The 18,977-nt window shown below is 45.0% G+C and overlaps 1 protein-coding gene and 1 pseudogene across 1 annotated transcript; one reads left to right on the top strand and one right to left on the bottom strand.

Annotated features, from left to right (window-relative positions):
• LOC136521943 (polyubiquitin-like) overlaps window positions 1-18,977 on the bottom strand; it is a 256,415-nt pseudogene that overhangs the window by 8,517 nt on the left and 228,921 nt on the right.
• LOC136521936 (uncharacterized) lies at window positions 10,248-16,464 on the top strand. Its single transcript, XM_066515722.1, has 2 exons — window positions 10,248-10,409; window positions 13,082-16,464. The coding sequence occupies exon 2, from the start codon at window positions 13,324-13,326 to the stop codon at window positions 16,177-16,179; it is 2,856 nt and encodes a 951-aa protein (XP_066371819.1). The 5' UTR covers window positions 10,248-10,409; window positions 13,082-13,323; the 3' UTR covers window positions 16,180-16,464.

Raw genomic sequence — 18,977 nt, 5'->3', positions numbered from 1 at the left:
CCCCATTGATTGACATTAATAATCCTAACCTATCTACTTTTTAAACCTTTATGGTCATTGATGACAAAGGGGGAGAAATAGTGCACAAAGATAGTAAATAGACACCAAAGGGGAGAATTTGACATAGGGGGAGAGATATGACAAAGGAAAGGAACACCAAAGGGGAGAATTTGACATAGGGGGAGAGATATGACAAAGGAAAGGAATCAATTAAAATTTTGAGCACATAAGTAGGGGGAGCAAGCTCATAAACTTGTATGGTGCATTTCATATGTTTGCTTACATAGCACAAGTTTTAAATTTCAATATCCATACTTGTGTGGTGTATGCTAGTTGTAGGTTTGAATGATGAAATGAAAAACTAGTATGCATATGTTATATAGTGATTTCATTTTTAAAGTGTTGTTTCCAAGTGGTATCAAGCTAACCATGATGCTAAGGATGGTATAATGGTGCACTTCGATTGGTATCACGCTTCAAAGGTCCATCTTTTATACCTTAGCATCATTTGGTAGACATTGACTCCTATATTTCCTATCTAAGCATATGTGCAAGCTACAATCCAAATCCTTAGCACATATGTAGGCGGAGCAATTGCTACCATTTAGGGTTCATAAAACTTGTCCATATCCTTTTACACATGGTAAATATGCTTGGGCAAGCAACATGGATTCAATTGAATTTCAATTCATATCTTTGTGAAAGGGTTGTCATCAATTACCAAAAAGGGGGAAATTAAAAGCTCTAGTTTGGTTTTGGTAAATTGATGAAACCCTAAGTGCTAACCTAGTTTATCAAGTGATCATGAGATAGGTAGCACACTCCAAGTGATGAAGCAAATGCAGATCATAGCATGATGATGATGATACCATGATGATCAAGTGCTTGGACTTGGAAAGAAGAAAAACAAAAACAAAAAGCTCAAGGCAAAGGTATAAACCATATGAGCTATTTTGTTTTGGTGATCAAGACACTTAGAGAGTGTGATCACATTTAGAATTGATAGCTGTACTATTAAGAGGGGTGAAACTCGTATCGGAATGCGGTTATCAAAGTGCCACTAGATGCTCTAACTCATTGCATATGCATTTAGGATCTAGTGGAGTACTAACACCCTTGAAAATGTTTGTGAAAATATACTAACACATGTGCACAAGGTGATACACTTGGTGGTTGGCACATTTAATCAAGGGTGGTGAAGTTTGGGAGCAAGGGTAAGAAACTCCACCGGCGGAGTGTCCACCCGTAGAGTGCGGACAGTCCGACGGTGCCACCAGCGCCCTAGATAGCAAAGACGGAGGTTACTAGGAGTGACCGGATGCTGGCCATGGTTGGACCGGTGCGTCCAGTCAAATGTATCAGCAAAGACACTGGCGTCGGTCAAATGACTGGACACTGGGTCGCTATGCAACCGGACGCTGGCCGGGTGTGTCTAGTCATTGCTGATGTATGCTGACGTGAGGCGCACAGAGGAGACGTTGAATGACCGGACGCTAGGTGAGTCCGATCGAGCATGACGGATGCGTCCAGTCGTGAAAATTCATGTTTGGAACCTTACTGGAAACGACCGGACGCTGGGGTCCAGCGTCCGGTCACTTTCTAACTAAAGCGTCCAGTAAACTGACGATCGTTGAAATCTGACAAATAGTATTTGAAGTAGGGGACACGTGGCGTGAATCACGTGACCGGACAGCGTCCGGTCGATTGGACCAGAGCGTTCGGTCACCCCGCGTTGTGCCCAGTGAAAGGGTACAACGGCTCTATTTCGTGGGGGCTTCTATTTAAGCCCCATGGCCGGTTGATGCTCACACCTTTGGCCATTTTCATTGACATAGCAGCCTTGTGAGCTTAGCCAAAGCCCTCCCACTCATCTCCATCATTGATTCATCATCTTTGTGAGATTGGGAGAGAATTCAAGTGCATTGCTTGAGTGTTTGCATCTAGAGGCACTTGTTGTTCGTGTTTTGCTATGGGTTTCGCTTGTTACTCTTGGTGGTTGCCGCCACCTAGATGGCTTGGAGCAGCAAGGATCGTTGAGTAGAGGGTGGTGATTGTCTCTAGCTCCGATCGTGGTGATTATGAGGGGTTCTTGACCTTTCCCCGGCGGAGAGCCAAAAGGTACTCTAGTGGATTGCTCATGGCTTGTGTGATCCTCATCTTGTGTTGGTTGTGCGACACCCTATTGAGGGTTTGGCGTATGAAGCCAATTAGCGTGTGAACCTCCAAGTGAGTGAATCGCCACAACGAGGACTAGCTTGCCAGCAAGCAAATGAACCTCGGTAAAAAATCATTGTGTTCATTATTGATTCCGAGGTGATTGGTCTTCATTGTTATTCATCCTTGTGATTGATTGGTTCCTTCATCTATACGGCGGTATAACCTTCTTGATCACTCTCTTTACATTATCGCAAACTAGTTGTCAAGTTCTTTATTATAGCTAGTTGTGAGAGCTTGCTTGCTTGGTTGGTGTGGCTCTTTAGTTAGCTTTTAAGAGCACTCTAACATAGGGTAGTGTCATAGCTTTTGTGTGAATAGATACTATCTAAACTAGAATTGTGGTAGGTGGCTTGCTTTTTGAGTAGGCTAGCGCAACACTTGCTTCGTCTCATAATTGTCTAACCATTTTGTTAAGTGTTGTTGTGGAAATTTTTAGTAGGCTATTCACCCCCCTCTAGCCATTAGGACCTTTCAACGCTGTAGATCTGACGGGATTCCCTCCTTGTCTTGGATCTTTGCCTTGACGTTGTCAATTGTATCCGAGGACTCAACCTCAAGGGTGATGGTCTTGCTAGTAAGGGTCTTCACAAAGATATGCATCTGTATAGACAAAAATCACATGGTAAGACACCATAAAGCACATGCACAGGAAAGCATATATCAAAAACGAAGGATCCAAAACTCAAGAACTATGAACTACAGGTTAAAATCATTTCATTTATCTAAAGCTAGTGAGCCATGAATTCAAAATAACATAACCACATACATCCTAATTAGGTAGATGCATACCAGTTGGCAATATGCTAATTCCATTGCTAATTTAGCTAGACAATTCAACATACAGAAGAGGCAAACATAGTATAATCTGAAAGGGGTCACTGTATCAACATGAAATAAGTTAGCGGTACTTCCAACATATCCTTCTGACTAAGGTGACCAGAAATGGATCAATCTAAGGTAAAATAGGTAGGGAAGATGCTAGGCAACATTTATGAGCATACCCTAATCAACCAAACTAATTGAATTGAAACTAAACCATACAAGATTGCGTTCGAGGCAACGTGATTTACCCTTCTTATAATTTTATATTGATAAAACTAATTAGTGTATTGAACAGAAACCTAAATATGATTCTATGAACTGATGATTTACAACAACAACAACTGATGATTTAATCTTGTTAATTTAGATGATACACAAATCAATCTATCGAATTGAAACATAATTCTATTACGTTCGAGACAATATGATGGGAATGATTTAACCCTCTCAAATTTGGTAATTCACTAATCAACCTTTTGAATTGAACACTAACTCTATGAAATCTATAGGATTTCATTTCAGAACAGACAATAGCACGGGCCCTTATGGACGGCAACAACCGAACTCAGCATAGATCAATTCGAAGTAACCAGTCGGTCAACATTGAACCCTAGATACTAGTAGTATACTGAAATAAAAACGGAGCTGATCGGATGAGGGGAGATAACTGGATCAAATTGATCTGATCAACCTAGAACCTCAAGGGAACATAGAACATATGAACAATCTACAAAATTTTTTGTAAGGAAGGCAAAATCAAGAATCGACCATAACCGCATACAATTGGGAATCGACCATACACGCATATATTATATAGACAAATCGAGAGAGGAGAGGGACGAATCAAGGGAACACGTACCTTGATGAGCCAATCGGGAGAGCCTTGCTTCGTTCGTCTGCGTGCCGATGGTGTGAAAAATTTGGGATTGCGATCGGGGGGAGACTGATGGGAAGGGGAAAATCGGGGGCCGGGGATGGAACTTTTATCGTGGGCAACGAAGGGTTACGTCACGGCTGACGGCAACGCGCTGCGCATGGGTCAGGCGGAGTTCCACGTTCGGCCCCACCAGCAGCCTCTGGAACCATCTGGATGCGCTCTCCTCCGACTCCAATGTTCCGTGATGGGCTTTTGAGCCCGGTTGTCTAAAGAAGCTCAAGCAGCCCAACTTAGAAAAACGACGTGTTGGACCTCCCCATCCTCATTCCTTCAAAAAAAAGTCTATTTTGCCTTCCTCCTTCGTCTCTCAGAACCGGTCACTTGACCTTTATGGTTCTTGGTGGTTTTCTCTTCTTTTTTTAATTTTTATTTTAGCTGAATCTTTGAAAAATTATAATAAATCATAAAATAGAAAATCTAATTGTGTTGGACTCCATATGTGTAGTTCTATACAGTGAACATATTATATACTATGATTTAGCACAAAGTTTTTGTTGTAACTTTTGATCTATGTTTTCCTATGATTAATTCATAGCTGCAATTTCTCAGATCCAATTGTTGTGAAATTTTATAGTGGATTAATCATTGCATGCTTGAGCTGTAGAAAAAATTTCATGCTCATTGGATCGTATATGACTGACTTATAGATTTATCTAGGTTTATCTAGATAAAACTATAACTTAGTCATACATGATCCAGTGACATTAATTTTTTTTCTACATCTCAAGAATTCAATGATTAGCCCATCATAAAAATTTCTCCATAATTGGACAACAGAAACTGCAGCTATGAATTAATTACAGAAAAGCCTACATCTAAAGCTACAGCAAGAACTTTGTACTAAAACATACCATATCATATGTTTGCGGTGTAGTTCTACTCATCTGGAGTCCAACAAAAATTTCATGCTTATTGGATCATATATATCTAAGTTATAGATTTAATTTCACTTTAAAATTATTTAACAAATATAAACCTATAACTCAATCATACGTGATCCAATGAGTATGAAACTTTTACTACAGCTCAAGCATCTAATGATTAGCCTACCATAAAAATTTCACCACAATTAGACTAGTGAAACCACAACTATGAATTAATTATAGAAAAATATAGATATAAAGTTACAGCAAAATCTTTGTGCTAAAGGATAGTATATCATATGTTCATAGTGTAGATCTACTCATGTGAGCCTAACCCAATTGGATTTTCTATTTTAGGATTTTCCTGTGATTGACTATGATTTTTTAAAGATTCAACTGAAATAAACATAAAAGAAAAGAACCACCAAGGAAAATAGCCGGAGGTCAAGTGACTGGTTTTGAGAGATGGGGGAGAAAATATTCCTGGTTTTAGAATTGAGGGAGAAAAAGCGGACTTTCGTGATAGTTGAGAGAGATAAAAAACTGAACTTTTTCATTAACAAAATCACACAATACAAGTCCAAACTTAAACCCAGCAGCAGAAGGCCCAGATTAGTACAACGGACACTGTATGGGCCCCAAGACGAGCGGATTCGAGGCGGATGCGGCGCGCGGACGAGTTCCGGGCCTGCACGCTCGTGGAAAAACGACCGAAAATAGCGGCCGGGGGCAAAACCCGCGAAAGCCGAACGCCCTCTATGGAATGATGAGTGGAAATTATATTTTTTATACATTCCCTCTCAGGCCTTAGGCGAGATTTTTTTTATTTTTAACATATTTTGTAAACTATTTTCAAAGCTGACACTGATTTTTTTTTCAAATCTAACACTTTTGGCCATGCCTATTACCACGACGCGAGCAAACAACGTTGCCGCACCATGCATGGCGGCGCGGCAGAGGCGAAGACGTGGCACTTCCCCGGGCCATGGCCGCTGACGTGGCAAGAGCTGCCGCGCCGCATATCTTGGCGCGGCAGTGCCGTGCCACGGCCCACGGCGCGACGAAGCCCAACACAGGACCGCGGCCTGGCCTCCCTTTCCTCACTGTCTCTCTATCACACTCGAGTGAAACGGATCGAAGGGGAGACACGCCCGCCATCGCCGTCGCCCGTGTCCACCCGCCTGCGCCACTGAGGCCAGCGCCCGCGCCTCCCCCCACAACCACCTGTCTCCATCTCTAGGCCGCTCCAGGAGCGGTGCTCGTCTCCGGCACAGCGGCCCCTTCCCCACCGCTGGCCGACCTCTCTCCCCATTGTCTCCTTCACCTGCGCCCCCTGTCCCTTCCTTGCCTGATCGGTGGTGTGCCGCACCCCTCTCCTTCTATCTCCTGCTCCTAGAAGAAGCCCACCGGCGGCGGGTATTGCTGCCGCCGGCCACCTCGTCACCATTGATGGATTTGGCTATGCCCTAATTTTCTTCTCATTGTCAAGGTACTCCCCTTGTGTATTTGTTGATTGAATCGAAATTGTTGTTACTTAGGGTTAAGATGCAAAATTAGTTTGAATGATTAGTTAGTATAGTAAGTTAGTATAGTTAGTAAAGTTAGTTAGTTTAGTTAGTATAGGTAGTACAGTAAGTTAGTATAGTTAGTAAAGTTAGTTAGTTTAGTTAGTACAGTTAGTGAGTCTGGTTAGTTATTGTATTTAGTATAATTAGTTATTGTAGTTAGTCTTGTATAGGTGTTAATATTAGATTAGTTAGTATAGGTATTAATATTACTATGGACAGTACGACGATTTCGACGATTTGATGAAGTTTTTTGTAGATGGATTGTTGTGTTAGAGTTTTCTATGGAGAAAGTGTTATATTAATGTTAATTATTTGCTATGCTATTTAAAACTACTATGTTAGTACCAATTATGATATATGTTTATTCTCTCATTTTGCATAATAGTTTATTCCTTTTACATTTACTTTGTTTTATGCACTAATGTTACATCATATTATAGTACTCTTAATATTTGTTCTAACATATCCATTTGAAATTTGAACTAGGATGGGGGATTATCATCCGCAGTACCCCATTCTTAAGGTGCACTATGACAAGGACCACCGAACCAAGCACATGTCGGAGCTTTAGGAGGACTTGCTACCTCTTAGACTACGCACGCACTAGCCGCACCGCTGGGACGAGCGATACCGGCCATACATATAGCGTGCCGACTTCCTTGAGATCGTCCGGGTCTTCAACATTGGGCTACCGATCCTCGACCCTACACTTTTCACTGCTGTTGTCGATAGGTATGATTTGATACACGTCTGGTGAAGTACAAAGCATTGATTTGTCTCATTGTTTGAATTAAAAAACTTCTTATATTGAATTAAAAACCCACAGGTGGAGGCCAGAGACCCACACCTTCCACCTTCCTTGCGGCGAGATGACTATCACGATGCAGGACGTGAAGATGATTCTGTATCTGCGGTTGGGGAGTCTTCCAGTGACTAGGATGCTTGATAATGATCACTGGATGGACTTGGTGGAGCAGTTCTATGGCAGAAGACCACCCGATGACGAGGATGCTAAGAGAGCAAAGTAAAAATTTCTACGTTCCAAACATTTACCATTTTGACACTAGCACATGCAAGTCTTTGGTTGGTCTCTTATATCATAAATATATGTTATGATCTAAGTCTGTCGTTGATCTACATATTCTACAAATTATTTTGCTATTTAAATGGAGGGCGTAGTACATAACTTTTATGATACGTATTGTCTTTGTCTAATTTAATGTTTATTTTTGTTCCCTCAGCTCTCATGTAATTATCCTTAAAAAATTTCAGGAAAACATCCGGTGTCAGTTCGGTCTGCACCTAGACGCTCTAGAGTAGGAGATCGAGAGGTATGCTAGGGTATGGTTGTGGCACTTCTTAGGCGCCTTCCTATTCCCCAACACGTCGGGTAACACCATCAGCTGGGCCTTGCTCAACATACTGAGCCAGCCATAGGAGAATATAGGAGCGTACAACTAGGACTGCGCGATCCTAGCATGGATTTATCGTTAGCTCTGTGTTGCCTGCCGACGTGGTATAGGAGGTGCCAACTTAGGAGGTTGCTCCCACCTACTTCAGGTTTGGTGTTGGGAGCGATGACCAGTCGAGAGACCCGTTGTTCATGGTTTACCTATAAGTGCATCGATTTTTTATTTTCCTCAAACTTGATGCCGCACTTGTGACTGACTATCCTATTCAATGCAGGCATGGAATCACGTGGACGTAGGACCGACTACTCTATATGTCTAGCAAGAAGCGGAGGTAGTTATAGGGAACCCGAAGCTGCGGTACAAACAGTACTCGAACAAGCTAGATGTCCTGACACAGCACTAGGTAATGACCACTTTGATACTGCTAGTCGGTGTTGTTGCTTTTTTATCCCCAAAACATAACTGTAGTTACCTAACTTTCAGGTGAATTGGTGTCCTTGGTCCAGATTCGAGCTAGAGGGGTACCTGAGTCCTCGCACTGACGAAGAGTCAGACGAATAGCTTTTTAACGGGCCACTAATTTTCTTCCACGTGGTCGAAATGCACTACTCTATAAGGGTGTATAGGCAGTTCGTAAGATTGCAGCCATGCCCACCGTCACTGTACACAACCAATAGAAAGTTGTACCGATGCGACGACTATAACATAATAATTTAGAAGTCATGTGCATACATACAACCACTAACTTACGTTAAACTTGTAGGTACGATCGAAGGAATAGGTACAAGGAGAAGAATTAGGTAGTGACGCACGCGGGGTATATCCACGACTAGGAGAATAGGCAAAGGGTCCTGATCGTCGAGAAACCGCCGCACGACCAACGCAAGTTCGACCGCTACCTCCAATGATTACATAGGAGTACCCGCACACATATGCAGGCCCCCTACACTAACAAGCCAATTGATGAGGACAAAGACGAAGATGACATCGCTGATGCATATGACGAGGCGACAAGGATGGAGACACAGCTTCAAAGAGCCCCACTACAGAGATACGTGCTAAGAAATTTAAATTTCAATACAATTGCACGTCGGTGTTTCTATGAATTGTAGTGATACGAACTTACCTTGATTGTGTATGCAGGCAACATAATTGACAAGTCTGTCCAACGAAGCAGCCATGCAACTTTACGAGACCAGAGGGAAGCCACACGGCATTCTACACGTCTTCGTCGATGTACATTCTATTCTCAAAGCCATGACAGTGGTTAACTGGTTCACATAACTCATTCATCCGTGTTTTCTTTTTTTTAGAAAGTGAGGAGGAGCTGCAAGAAGCTGGCACAGAAGCTCACATGCGTGGATACTCTGTGGGAGATATCCTATGACCCGGACTTTTCTATTTCCTTACGCTCGAGCACTATGCCGACACGAGCAGGTTCCTCCGACACGACGGCTGCTGGGACGTCTTGTGTTCATACTCTCGACAATGTAGGCAAGGGTTCCGCGGAGCACGACGTTGAGGAGGACGAGGATGAAGACGAGGACTACGATAAGATTGGGATGTCTCAGCTTGGTGATGCACCATTTCCTACACAGTTCGACGAACAAGTACTTGAAACAACCCCTCGCCATATACGTCAAAATTACTTAAACATTGTAAGTAACGATGCCTATATTATAATTGCAGGGTCCTAGTTACACTCAATAGTACCGCCAGTGAGATCGTACCGACGTTGGGTTCACCCCTAACGTGCTGCCTTGACGTCCGAAGAGGCAGCGACGTCCACTGTACCCATATACTCCTGGGGCGTAGGAGTTCTTTAGGATGACATGATGCACTTGTACTCGGACACCCATACACTAATGGAACATGTCGTATGTTGAGTAATGTCGAACTTATGTATTGATGAACTTGTGTCGTAGTTATGACTTGCTGAACTTATATCGAACAGAGGTATTGTCGAACTTGCGATGAACTTGGGACGTGTACAAGTTAGTATTGTTGAACTTGTGTATTGATTGTCTCGTGCACTTAACCTTCCTGCTGACCTATTCGTTAGACCGACACGACGAAATAACTTAGCTCATGTGAGAACATAACAGAAGTGCCTTATTCCATTTGCTGCCGCTTTGACCGCCGTGCTATAGTTGGGGCGCGTCAGCCCCGTCATGTCAGCGATCGCCGCGGTTGTTGACCGCTCCATGCCGCGTCACCATGCATGACGCGGCAGAGTGAATTTGCCACGCCATGCAAACAGACGCGTCCAAAAATGTTATTAAAAAAAGTGTTAGAATTAAAAATAGTTTAAAAAAATGTTAAAATTAAAAAAAATTCTCAGGCGAAACCGCGAAACTCCTCCCTTCTTTGTGGGCCCCGCACTCTTTTCTGTTCCACTTCCATTCCACACCTCCGCCACCGCCGCGGCGCCGCCGCATCAACAAGACGTGAAGACGGACGCCGGAGGTCGGGGTGGCGACCACGAGATGCAGGAAAGGGAGTAGCCCGGACCTCGGGAGTCGCGGCATGTGAGTGCACAGAAGAAGACTGGAGGCCGACGAGCTCGACCTCATGTCCGGCGGCGGCGCAGGTCTCGTTCCCTAACCCTATCCCATTCCATTGTCTTCCGCTTTTGTCCCCTACCGCCGCCCGTAGATTTTGTCTTCCCGTGCGGTCGCTCGAGCGCGCAAGTCAAGCTCCCGCACACGCGCAAATCGAGCTCCCGCGCAGCCCCTGCGGCCCTGCCACCGAGTGGCTGTCTCGCGGCGCGTCGCTCGCTTCTGCGGGTGCTTTTCTCCGCCTCCGCGCCTGAATCGGTCTTGCCGCTTTGGGAGCGCTTATGCCCTAAAGCCACGCGTGGCCCGTCCGCGTTGTGACTGAGCGTGCTGAAGCGTGCGCTTTTGGGACAGCTCCACCTCCACTCCAGCTCCAGTTTTTCTAGCTCTGCCCCACGCCCCCACCACTTCCACCTTGGAGTAGCTCCGCTATGGAATTGCAGCTCTACACTGGAGCAGATGCGCCTGTTTGACACATAGCCTGACTTCAGCTCTAGGAACGAGAGGTTTAGCTGGGAAAGGTCTAATGTGCCCCTGAATGATGTTTGGTGTATATTTTGATGATTGTAAGCATACACAAGTGGCCATTTTCTTTTACTAATTGAAATATGATATAAAATATTGTAAGTGCAACTAATTTAGTTAAAAAATGATGGTAAAAACAATATAATACATTTTATTAACATCAATTACACAAACAAGCAACTCGTTGTTCATAGTACCATAGATCATAATAATATTTTCATTAAGCAAAAAATTCTTTACAGAAGAATATGACGGAAGTGTTGTATTCAATGATTCTATACGATACATTTTTTTTTCTGACCAAAATAAAATACAAATGATATCAGAACAGTGAACTTTTCTTGTGATGAGATCTTGTACTTCATCCTTTGACCATATGAAAATGTAGAGTCCTGTTAAAAAAGAATTTCAAAGGCTTGCAATAGAATTAGAAATATTCATAATGCAGCACATATCTCAGTTATTTAAACACTAAAATACAGAACTCATCGATATCAAAATGAAAATTATGAAATTGGTCAGCATTAGAGAAAAAACATAGGTGGATAAGTCACTAATTAAACCGTCAGCGTATCACATCAGTTTTTGACACACTGCAGACATTCAGCATGCGTATAGTCCTGATTTGCAACAAACAAGATTAATTGTTCGATCCTTTGGCATGCAAGGAATTACGATAGCATCCAATACCAATACATACTCAATTTAAGACCATATAGTGCCCTGTTAGTCACTGGCGGAGCTACCTTAGGGCCATAGAGGGCCATGGCCCCCCCTTGCCATGCATCGAGTTCCATAGTTGTCATGTGCAAGTGCATGTATATTTCCCCACTGTCTACTGGCATAGCTGCATGCATAGTTGTTTTGTCTGTTACTACTGACTAGATGCCTGATGCATGCAAACTTGCTAGTTATGGTGCCATGCTTGCCTGTAGCAGTACGTTCTTGAGGCCTGTTTGGCCCCTGCTTGCTTTGAGCGCTAGCTCCGCCACTGCTGTTAGTGTTTGCCAAATTTTTATTTCAGTCCGTTCTATCAATGTCATCAGTGGTGCATAAACAACACAAATCTGCTAAATAAGAAAATCGCTCATCGTAACTAGATATACAATGCCACATGAGCCTGTAAAGGAGAACTCTATTGAATCCATTCTTGCTTGCAGTAATCATTGCCGCACACCTGACATTGAACCAACCTTGCACGGCGGCGACTGGTCGGCGCCAGCCCCTGGCCGGCCTTGGCAAGTGGCCTGACTGCCTCCGGCCATGCCATGGGAGACCGTGGCTGGCCGGGGCCTCGCCAGGCCAAGCAGCAGGGTGCTGCGCTTGCTGAATGGCTAGGGGAGGGCGGCTCTCGACCCCAGCGAAGGGCCCATTGCTGAATGGCCAGGGGAGGGCGGCCCTCTACCCCAGCGAAGGGCCCCATTGACGACCAATTGCAGTGGCGAAGGCGAGCTGAGGTTTGTAGATAGATGCGACAGAGGAGGGGATTTGTGAGGAAAAAGGAGTTCATCTGGTTGAGTATCACCAGATCCGTCTAATCTGGTCATCAACTCGCATGTGGAGAGCCCGTGATGGCCGGGTTCCGAGCGCCACCAGTAGGGTTGAAGGAGGGAGGAGGTGGTGCAGTGGCGCTACTGTTCACCGAGGGAGAGGAGAGGGCGATGATTCAGGAGGGGTGGTGTTGGTGAGAAAGAAAGTGAAGGGGTATGTTGTGTAATTAGTGACAGCGGTGGGGTAATTTTACCCCAACTCCACGAGAAAGTTCATAAGTAGAGTTTGTAGAGTACCCATTGAGGAGCTCTGCAAAAAAACGTGGAGTTAGCCCTCAACTCCACTTTTTTTTTCCTGGAGTGGAATTTGTGGAGCTGACCTGTGTGGCTAGCAAAGTTGGGAGCAGAGCTGTAAAAGTTGGAGCAGAGCAGTCTCAAATAGGCCCTTAATAACTCCTTTTGGAATCCTGCATGGGTAGGGAAGGAAGTTAGGAAAAGAAAACTCATCAAGTCTGTTTATATGATGGAATTGCAATGTGTAAAATTCCTACTCCCTCCATTCCAAATTATTAGTGGTTTTGACTTTTCTAGATACATTGTTTTTAATACGTGCGTAGCAAAAGCAATGGACCTAGCCACAACGACTTAGGGAGTACTATTTTATCCTGATTTCTGATTGTCTTGTCTCTCAGGCTGCCTCATCTGGAGAATCGCTGCACGTGCATGGTCTGCACTAGCTACCTACACAGTGATCTCTGCTTCTGACCTGACCATGCTATAGGCTCTATCTGCATTGGAGAGAAGTGAACCTATTCAAGGTGTTCATATACTTCTTGGATGGTTTAAGAAAGAGCTTGGAAGCCTTGTGTGGGTAATATTTTGTGTGACAGCGATTGATGTTGGATTGTTGGGAACCAATTCCATAATCAGTACAATGGAGTGCAGCAGAGAAGAGGCCTTGAAGGCCATGGAAATTGCTGCTAAGAAGTTGGAAAACAGAGACTTTGCTGGTGCTAAAAGGATTGCCCTTAAAGCCCAGAGGATTTTTCCAGAGGTCGAGAACATACCCCAGCTGTTAACTGTCTGTGAAGTACATTGTGCAGCAGAAGCAAAGGTAAATGGGATATTGGACTTTTATGGAATTCTCCAGGTAGAAGGGACAGCGGATGAGATGACCATAAGGAAGCAGTTTTGTAAGCTTGTTCTCTTACTTGACCCTGATAAAAACAGTTATGCTGGTGCAGATTCTGCTTTGAAGTTTGTTGCAGAAGCATACTCAACATTGGCTGATCAAACAAAACGACATGTATATGATGTCAAATGGAGGGTTGCTTTCAAAATTGCACCAAAGCAGGGGCTACACAACCGACAGGCTGCAGAACCAACTCGGGTCACACAACCAAATCAGGCTACACAACCAAAACAGGCTGCAAAACCAAAGCAGGCTACACTACCTAATCTGGTCGAGGAATCAGAACGGGCCACACAGCCAAAGCAGGCTACACAACCAATGAAGACTACAGAGCCGATTAACAAAACCAATGCAAATAGAAGTAACACAGCAAGATATGGACCATCAGGTTCATCACCCACTGATGGGTGTACATTTTGGACCGTATGCATCCACTGTAAAACAAAATATAAGTACCATGGCGACATACTCAATCTTCAGATCCGTTGTCGGAACTGCAGGAAAAAATTATTTGCACACCAGATAAGTACAGAGGATGTGACTTCTGTATTCTCATCAAAAACTGCAAATAGTGATGCGCAACAGGGCTGTCTTCCTACTCAACAAGGCTGTTCTAGATATCTCTCTTCTAGAGAGAACAAAGAGACAAGTCCTGTGATGAATGCAGCACAATGTGATGAACAAATGAAGAGGAGTTCAAAACCAGGTGGTGAAGGTATGGTTGATCATACAGAGACAAGTCGGAAAGGAGTTGAATTTTCTGCAACAAATCCTTCTAAAGCATCTGCACCAAACGGAAATGATAGGGCAGATGGAAGGATGCAAACTGACACCACTGTACCATATTTTGGTGATGGGAAAAACCTAAGTAGTGGGGTGGATACATCAGCAGTGCCAGGTGCTGCAGGAATCCCTACTCCACAGAGATGTTTTAGGAGAAAGGCATATGTTGATGCCAATAACACCCTTAACTCTCCAAAGAAAAAGAGTCGAACACTCAAAGATTGGTGCTCAAATGCTGCCTGCAGTCCTAATGAAGTGTTTGCTGATAATGTTGCCCATGCTGATGGACAAATTAGTGAATCTCATGTCTACAGCAAAACAGATAATCAAGATAAAAGTTGTACTGTCAATGAAGGCAATAAACCTGCTGGGAAGCCTTGCAATGCTGGGAGCTTCACATACCCTGACTCAGAATTTTTTGACTTCGGTAACTGTAGGGATGTCAAACTGTTTGCAGTTAATCAGATATGGGCACTTTATGATGACTTTGATGCCATGCCAAGATATTATGCTAGAATTAGACATCTTGATACTACCAACTTCAGAGTTCAGTTCACTTGGCTGGATCACTATGCAGTGAATGATGATGAGGACAATTGGACTTATAATGAACTTCCTGTGGCTTGTGGGAACTTTAAGTTAGGAAACACACAAGAGTCACAACATCACCTCATGTTTTCTCACATTATTTCATGGGCTGAAGGCGGAACAAGGGGTTCTTATGTAATACATCCAAGTAAGGGTGAGGTATGGGCTCTTTATAAGGGCTGGAGTATGCAGTGGATCTCAGATGCAGACAATCATCGATCCTATGAGTATGAAGTGGTGGAGGTCCTTTCAAACTTTACAATGGAAGCTGGTGTCACTGTTATCCCCTTGGTCAGGGTTGAAAGTTTTGTGAGTCTGTTTGCACAAGCAAAGGATAAATCATCATTTGTTATACCATCAAGTGATCTACTTCGGTTTTCCCACAGTATCCCATTTTTCAGAACAAGAAATGAGAAGGTTGGTGTCCCTAGTGGGTTTCTTGAACTAGATACCGTATCGCTTCCTAGTAACTTGGACGTAGCATTTCCACCGGTTACGCTTGATTCTTGTGTGCCTGGTTCTTCTGCTCTGCAAGGCTGCTGCTCCCCCATTATTTTGACATATCCAAAAACAGTATTCTACAACTTTGAAGAAGGCCGGTTGAATACTAAGTTTGCACGAGGCCAGATATGGGCTCTTTACAGTGATTTTGATAAACTTCCAAAATACTATGGCTGGGTTTCACAAGTTGATCGAGATCCGTTTGGAGTGCAACTGACTTGGCTGGAAGCATGCCCTCGATCAGAACAGGAGAATCTGTGGTTAGAGAATGACGTACCTGTGAGCTGTGGGACATTTAAAATCCGTTACTGGAGTATCAAGTATGACACGAATGGTGCATTCTCTCATGTAGTAGGGATCCGTTCGAAGCGGCACTTTGAAATTCACCCACAAGTAGGGGAAATTTGGGCGATCTACTGCAATTGGTCACCTGGCTGGGTTCCTTCCAGCAAGGATGTCTGTGAATATGCCATTGGTGTGATAGCTGCGCGCACTGAAGCTGTCACGAAAGTTTTGTTTCTGACTCAGGTAGATGGCTACAGAACTATATTCAGGCCAGACAATGAGAGGGGTATTCTGGAGGTGCCAACAAAAGATAACTTGCGGTTTTCTCACCGGATACCCTCTTTCCAACTGACAAAAGAAAAGGGTGGCACGCTCTGTGGCTTCTATGAGTTGGATCCTGCTGCTGTTCCTGATCCCTTCCTCGCTGAGGGTACCCACTGACTCGCAGAGGCTGAATTTGGCCGTTCTGATGAAGAAACTAGGACTAAATCTTGCATGATAGTGTGCCGGGCAACTGTGGTTTAGGCTAAGCCTTGCTATATATTCCACTTCGTAGGCCCTCGGCATCTTTTTGTCTTGTATGTACTGAGCATACAACTTTTGTATCTAATACTGATGCCTGTGAAACTATACTCACTCTATCGTGCAGTGTTCTCTGTTGGCGAGAGCAGATGGTCTCTGCAAAACAGCTGGGAATTTTGTTATGTGTTCCAGGATAAAAAAAGGCCTCTTCCACGTCAGCATTTTGTCCACGTAGCACTCTTAATGAATTCTATAATTTTCCTATGACTATAAACGAGCAAGCGCTATTTTGAGCATGTCCAATAGTTCCAAAAAAGTAATTGGAAAATCAATGAGTTCTCCGAGTGGCTAAAAAAAGTTGAGAGCATATTGGTTGGTGTCGGTGTTTTGGATTACCGGCTAGTAAATTTGTATCTGCGCATCTGGCCCGGATGGTGTGCTCGGAGGATACAAGGATTTATACTGGTTCGGACGGAATGTCCTTACGTCCAGTGTGTTACTGCTCGTGTTATCAGCACTAGTTTGTAGTAGGGGTTATAAACGGGCGAGAGAGAGAGAGAGCAGATCCTAGGTCTCTGGTGGAAGGGTTGAAGAGTGCTGAGAGTTTGTTCAGCCTTCCCCTTTTATAGGTGAAGGTAAGGCGCAAGTTACAGAGAGAAAGGAGAAAAGCGAGAGAGAAGAAGGCCTCCAGAGTCATCAGGTCCTCCTTCATGCGGGTTCCACCGACATTGTAGATGGTGACGGGGACGGCTCCACGTCGGGCTTCTGTTCACCACTGGTGTTATGTCCTGACGTCATCAGCTGGTCGTGGCGTCCCATCCTGTCTCGGCGGACGGCATGGTGAACCGACGTGCCTGTCAGCAGCCGTACGAGGAGTAGGCAGCACAGCGACCACACACCCGTCACTGTTGGCGATGTGAACCCTCGGGCGTGGCCTGACGTGGCCATGGATCACGTCGAGACGTGCCCGCTTCCCCCCCGGTGTCAGAAGTTTGCCCTCGGGGTCATACCCACAGACCCGTAGTGGTTGGAGGTGGTATGGGTCCCCGTCGGGCGAGACGGAGCCCGCGACCCAGGGGTCGGGCGAGACGGAGCCCGTGCGCTCAGGGTCGAGCGAGACGGCTCCCGTACCCTTAGGGTTGGGCGACACGGGGCCCATGCCCTCAGGGTCGGGCGAGACGGAGCCCGTGCCCTCAGGGTCAGGCGAGATGGCCTCCGTACCCTCGGGGTCGGGCGACACGGGGCTCGTGCCCTCAGGGTCGGGCGAGACAGAGATCGTCCCTTTAGGGTCGGTTGAGACTGATGTGTGTCCTTGATTATCTTGGCGAGTCGTCGTCCGCGGTCCTCAGATCCCTTCTTCAGGTATCCCTAATACCGATACCCGACAGTAGCCCCCGAGCTTGCGGTGGAGTAGGATACTCCTTCGTAGGCTTTTTCGGATGGAGGGACTTCGATCTTCTACTGCCCGTGATCGTCTTGGTGGGTTGCGATTCCCTTCTGTTGCGATCGGACTCCTTGGGAACATGTAGTTGTGGGATTCGAGGGGCCAAAAAAGATTTCTCTTGATTCCGATCCGTCCCTAGGATCTGATCGATCCGCCATTGTCATACAACCATGTATTCGGTCTCCTTGCGAGTCCAACTTTCCTCGAGCCCCCGCGCGTAGCAAGGGTCCAGTCGAGGGGTCAGCTCGTCTTGTGATCGTCCACCCTCAAGCGTTTTTTCTGATAAAACGGAGGGGCTGAGCTGTGCCATGTTTTCCTCAATGGACGAATCAAGATGCTCGGTGAGCTGTTAACGGGCTAGTTCGAGTGGGGCCCGACTTCCCGTTTGTGGGGGTCTAGCATGGGTCAGCTGGTGACCAACTCCAGATTCTTGGCGGCCAATCCATATAGTTCTTGGGTTTGTTTGACTGGTCCCAAGGGCTCGCTGCCTTTCTTTGAGGAAAATCCATGGATTGGGAACCGACCAAGACTTGAACGTGGGCCGGGATGCCTACGGCGCTCATGCACCCAGGTACTGGTGAAAGGTCTTAATGGCTAGAGGGGGGTAAATAGCCTATTAAAAATTTCTACAACAACACTTAGCAAACCGGTTTAGACAAATATGAGGCGAAGCGAGTGTTGCGCTAGCCTACTAAAAGTACAAGCCACCTACCACAATTCTAGTTTCTATAGTCTCTATCCATACAATGGCTATGTTACTACACTAAGTGTGCTCTCAAAGGCTAACTAAAGAGCCACATTAATCAAACTAACAAGCTCTCACGACTAGCTACACTAAAGAGCTTGACAAGTAGTTTGCGGTAATATAAAGAGAGAGAGCAAGATGGTTATACCGCTGAGTCGAGGAATGAACCAATCAACCACAAGAATGAATACTAATGAAGACCAATCACCTCGAAATCAAATGATGACACAATGATTTTTTATCGTGGTTCACTTGCTTGCCAGCAAGCTAGTCCTCGTTGTGGTGATTCACTCACTTGGAGGTTCACACGCTAATTGGCATCATACGCCAAACCCTCAATAGGGTGCCGCACAACCAACACAAGATGGATATCACACAAGCCATGAGCAATCCACTAGAATACCTTTTGACTCTCCACCGAGGAAATGTCAAGAACCCGTCACAATCACCACTCTCGGAGCTGGAGACAATCACCAACCTCCGCTCGACGATCCTCGCCGCTCCTAGCCGTCTAGGTGGCGGTGAAAG

Source organism: Miscanthus floridulus, chromosome 18 (assembly GCF_019320115.1).
Source record: "Miscanthus floridulus cultivar M001 chromosome 18, ASM1932011v1, whole genome shotgun sequence".
NCBI lineage: Eukaryota > Viridiplantae > Streptophyta > Magnoliopsida > Poales > Poaceae > Miscanthus > Miscanthus floridulus.
Note: the sequence above shows the minus strand (reverse complement) of the source record. Positions and strands in the feature narration are given on the sequence as shown.

What these genes read in the sequence shown, in the direction of transcription:
- LOC136521936 (XM_066515722.1), top strand. Translation starts at nt 13,324, where the DNA reads ATGGAGTGCAGCAGAGAAGAGGCCTTGAAGGCCATGGAAATTGCTGCT.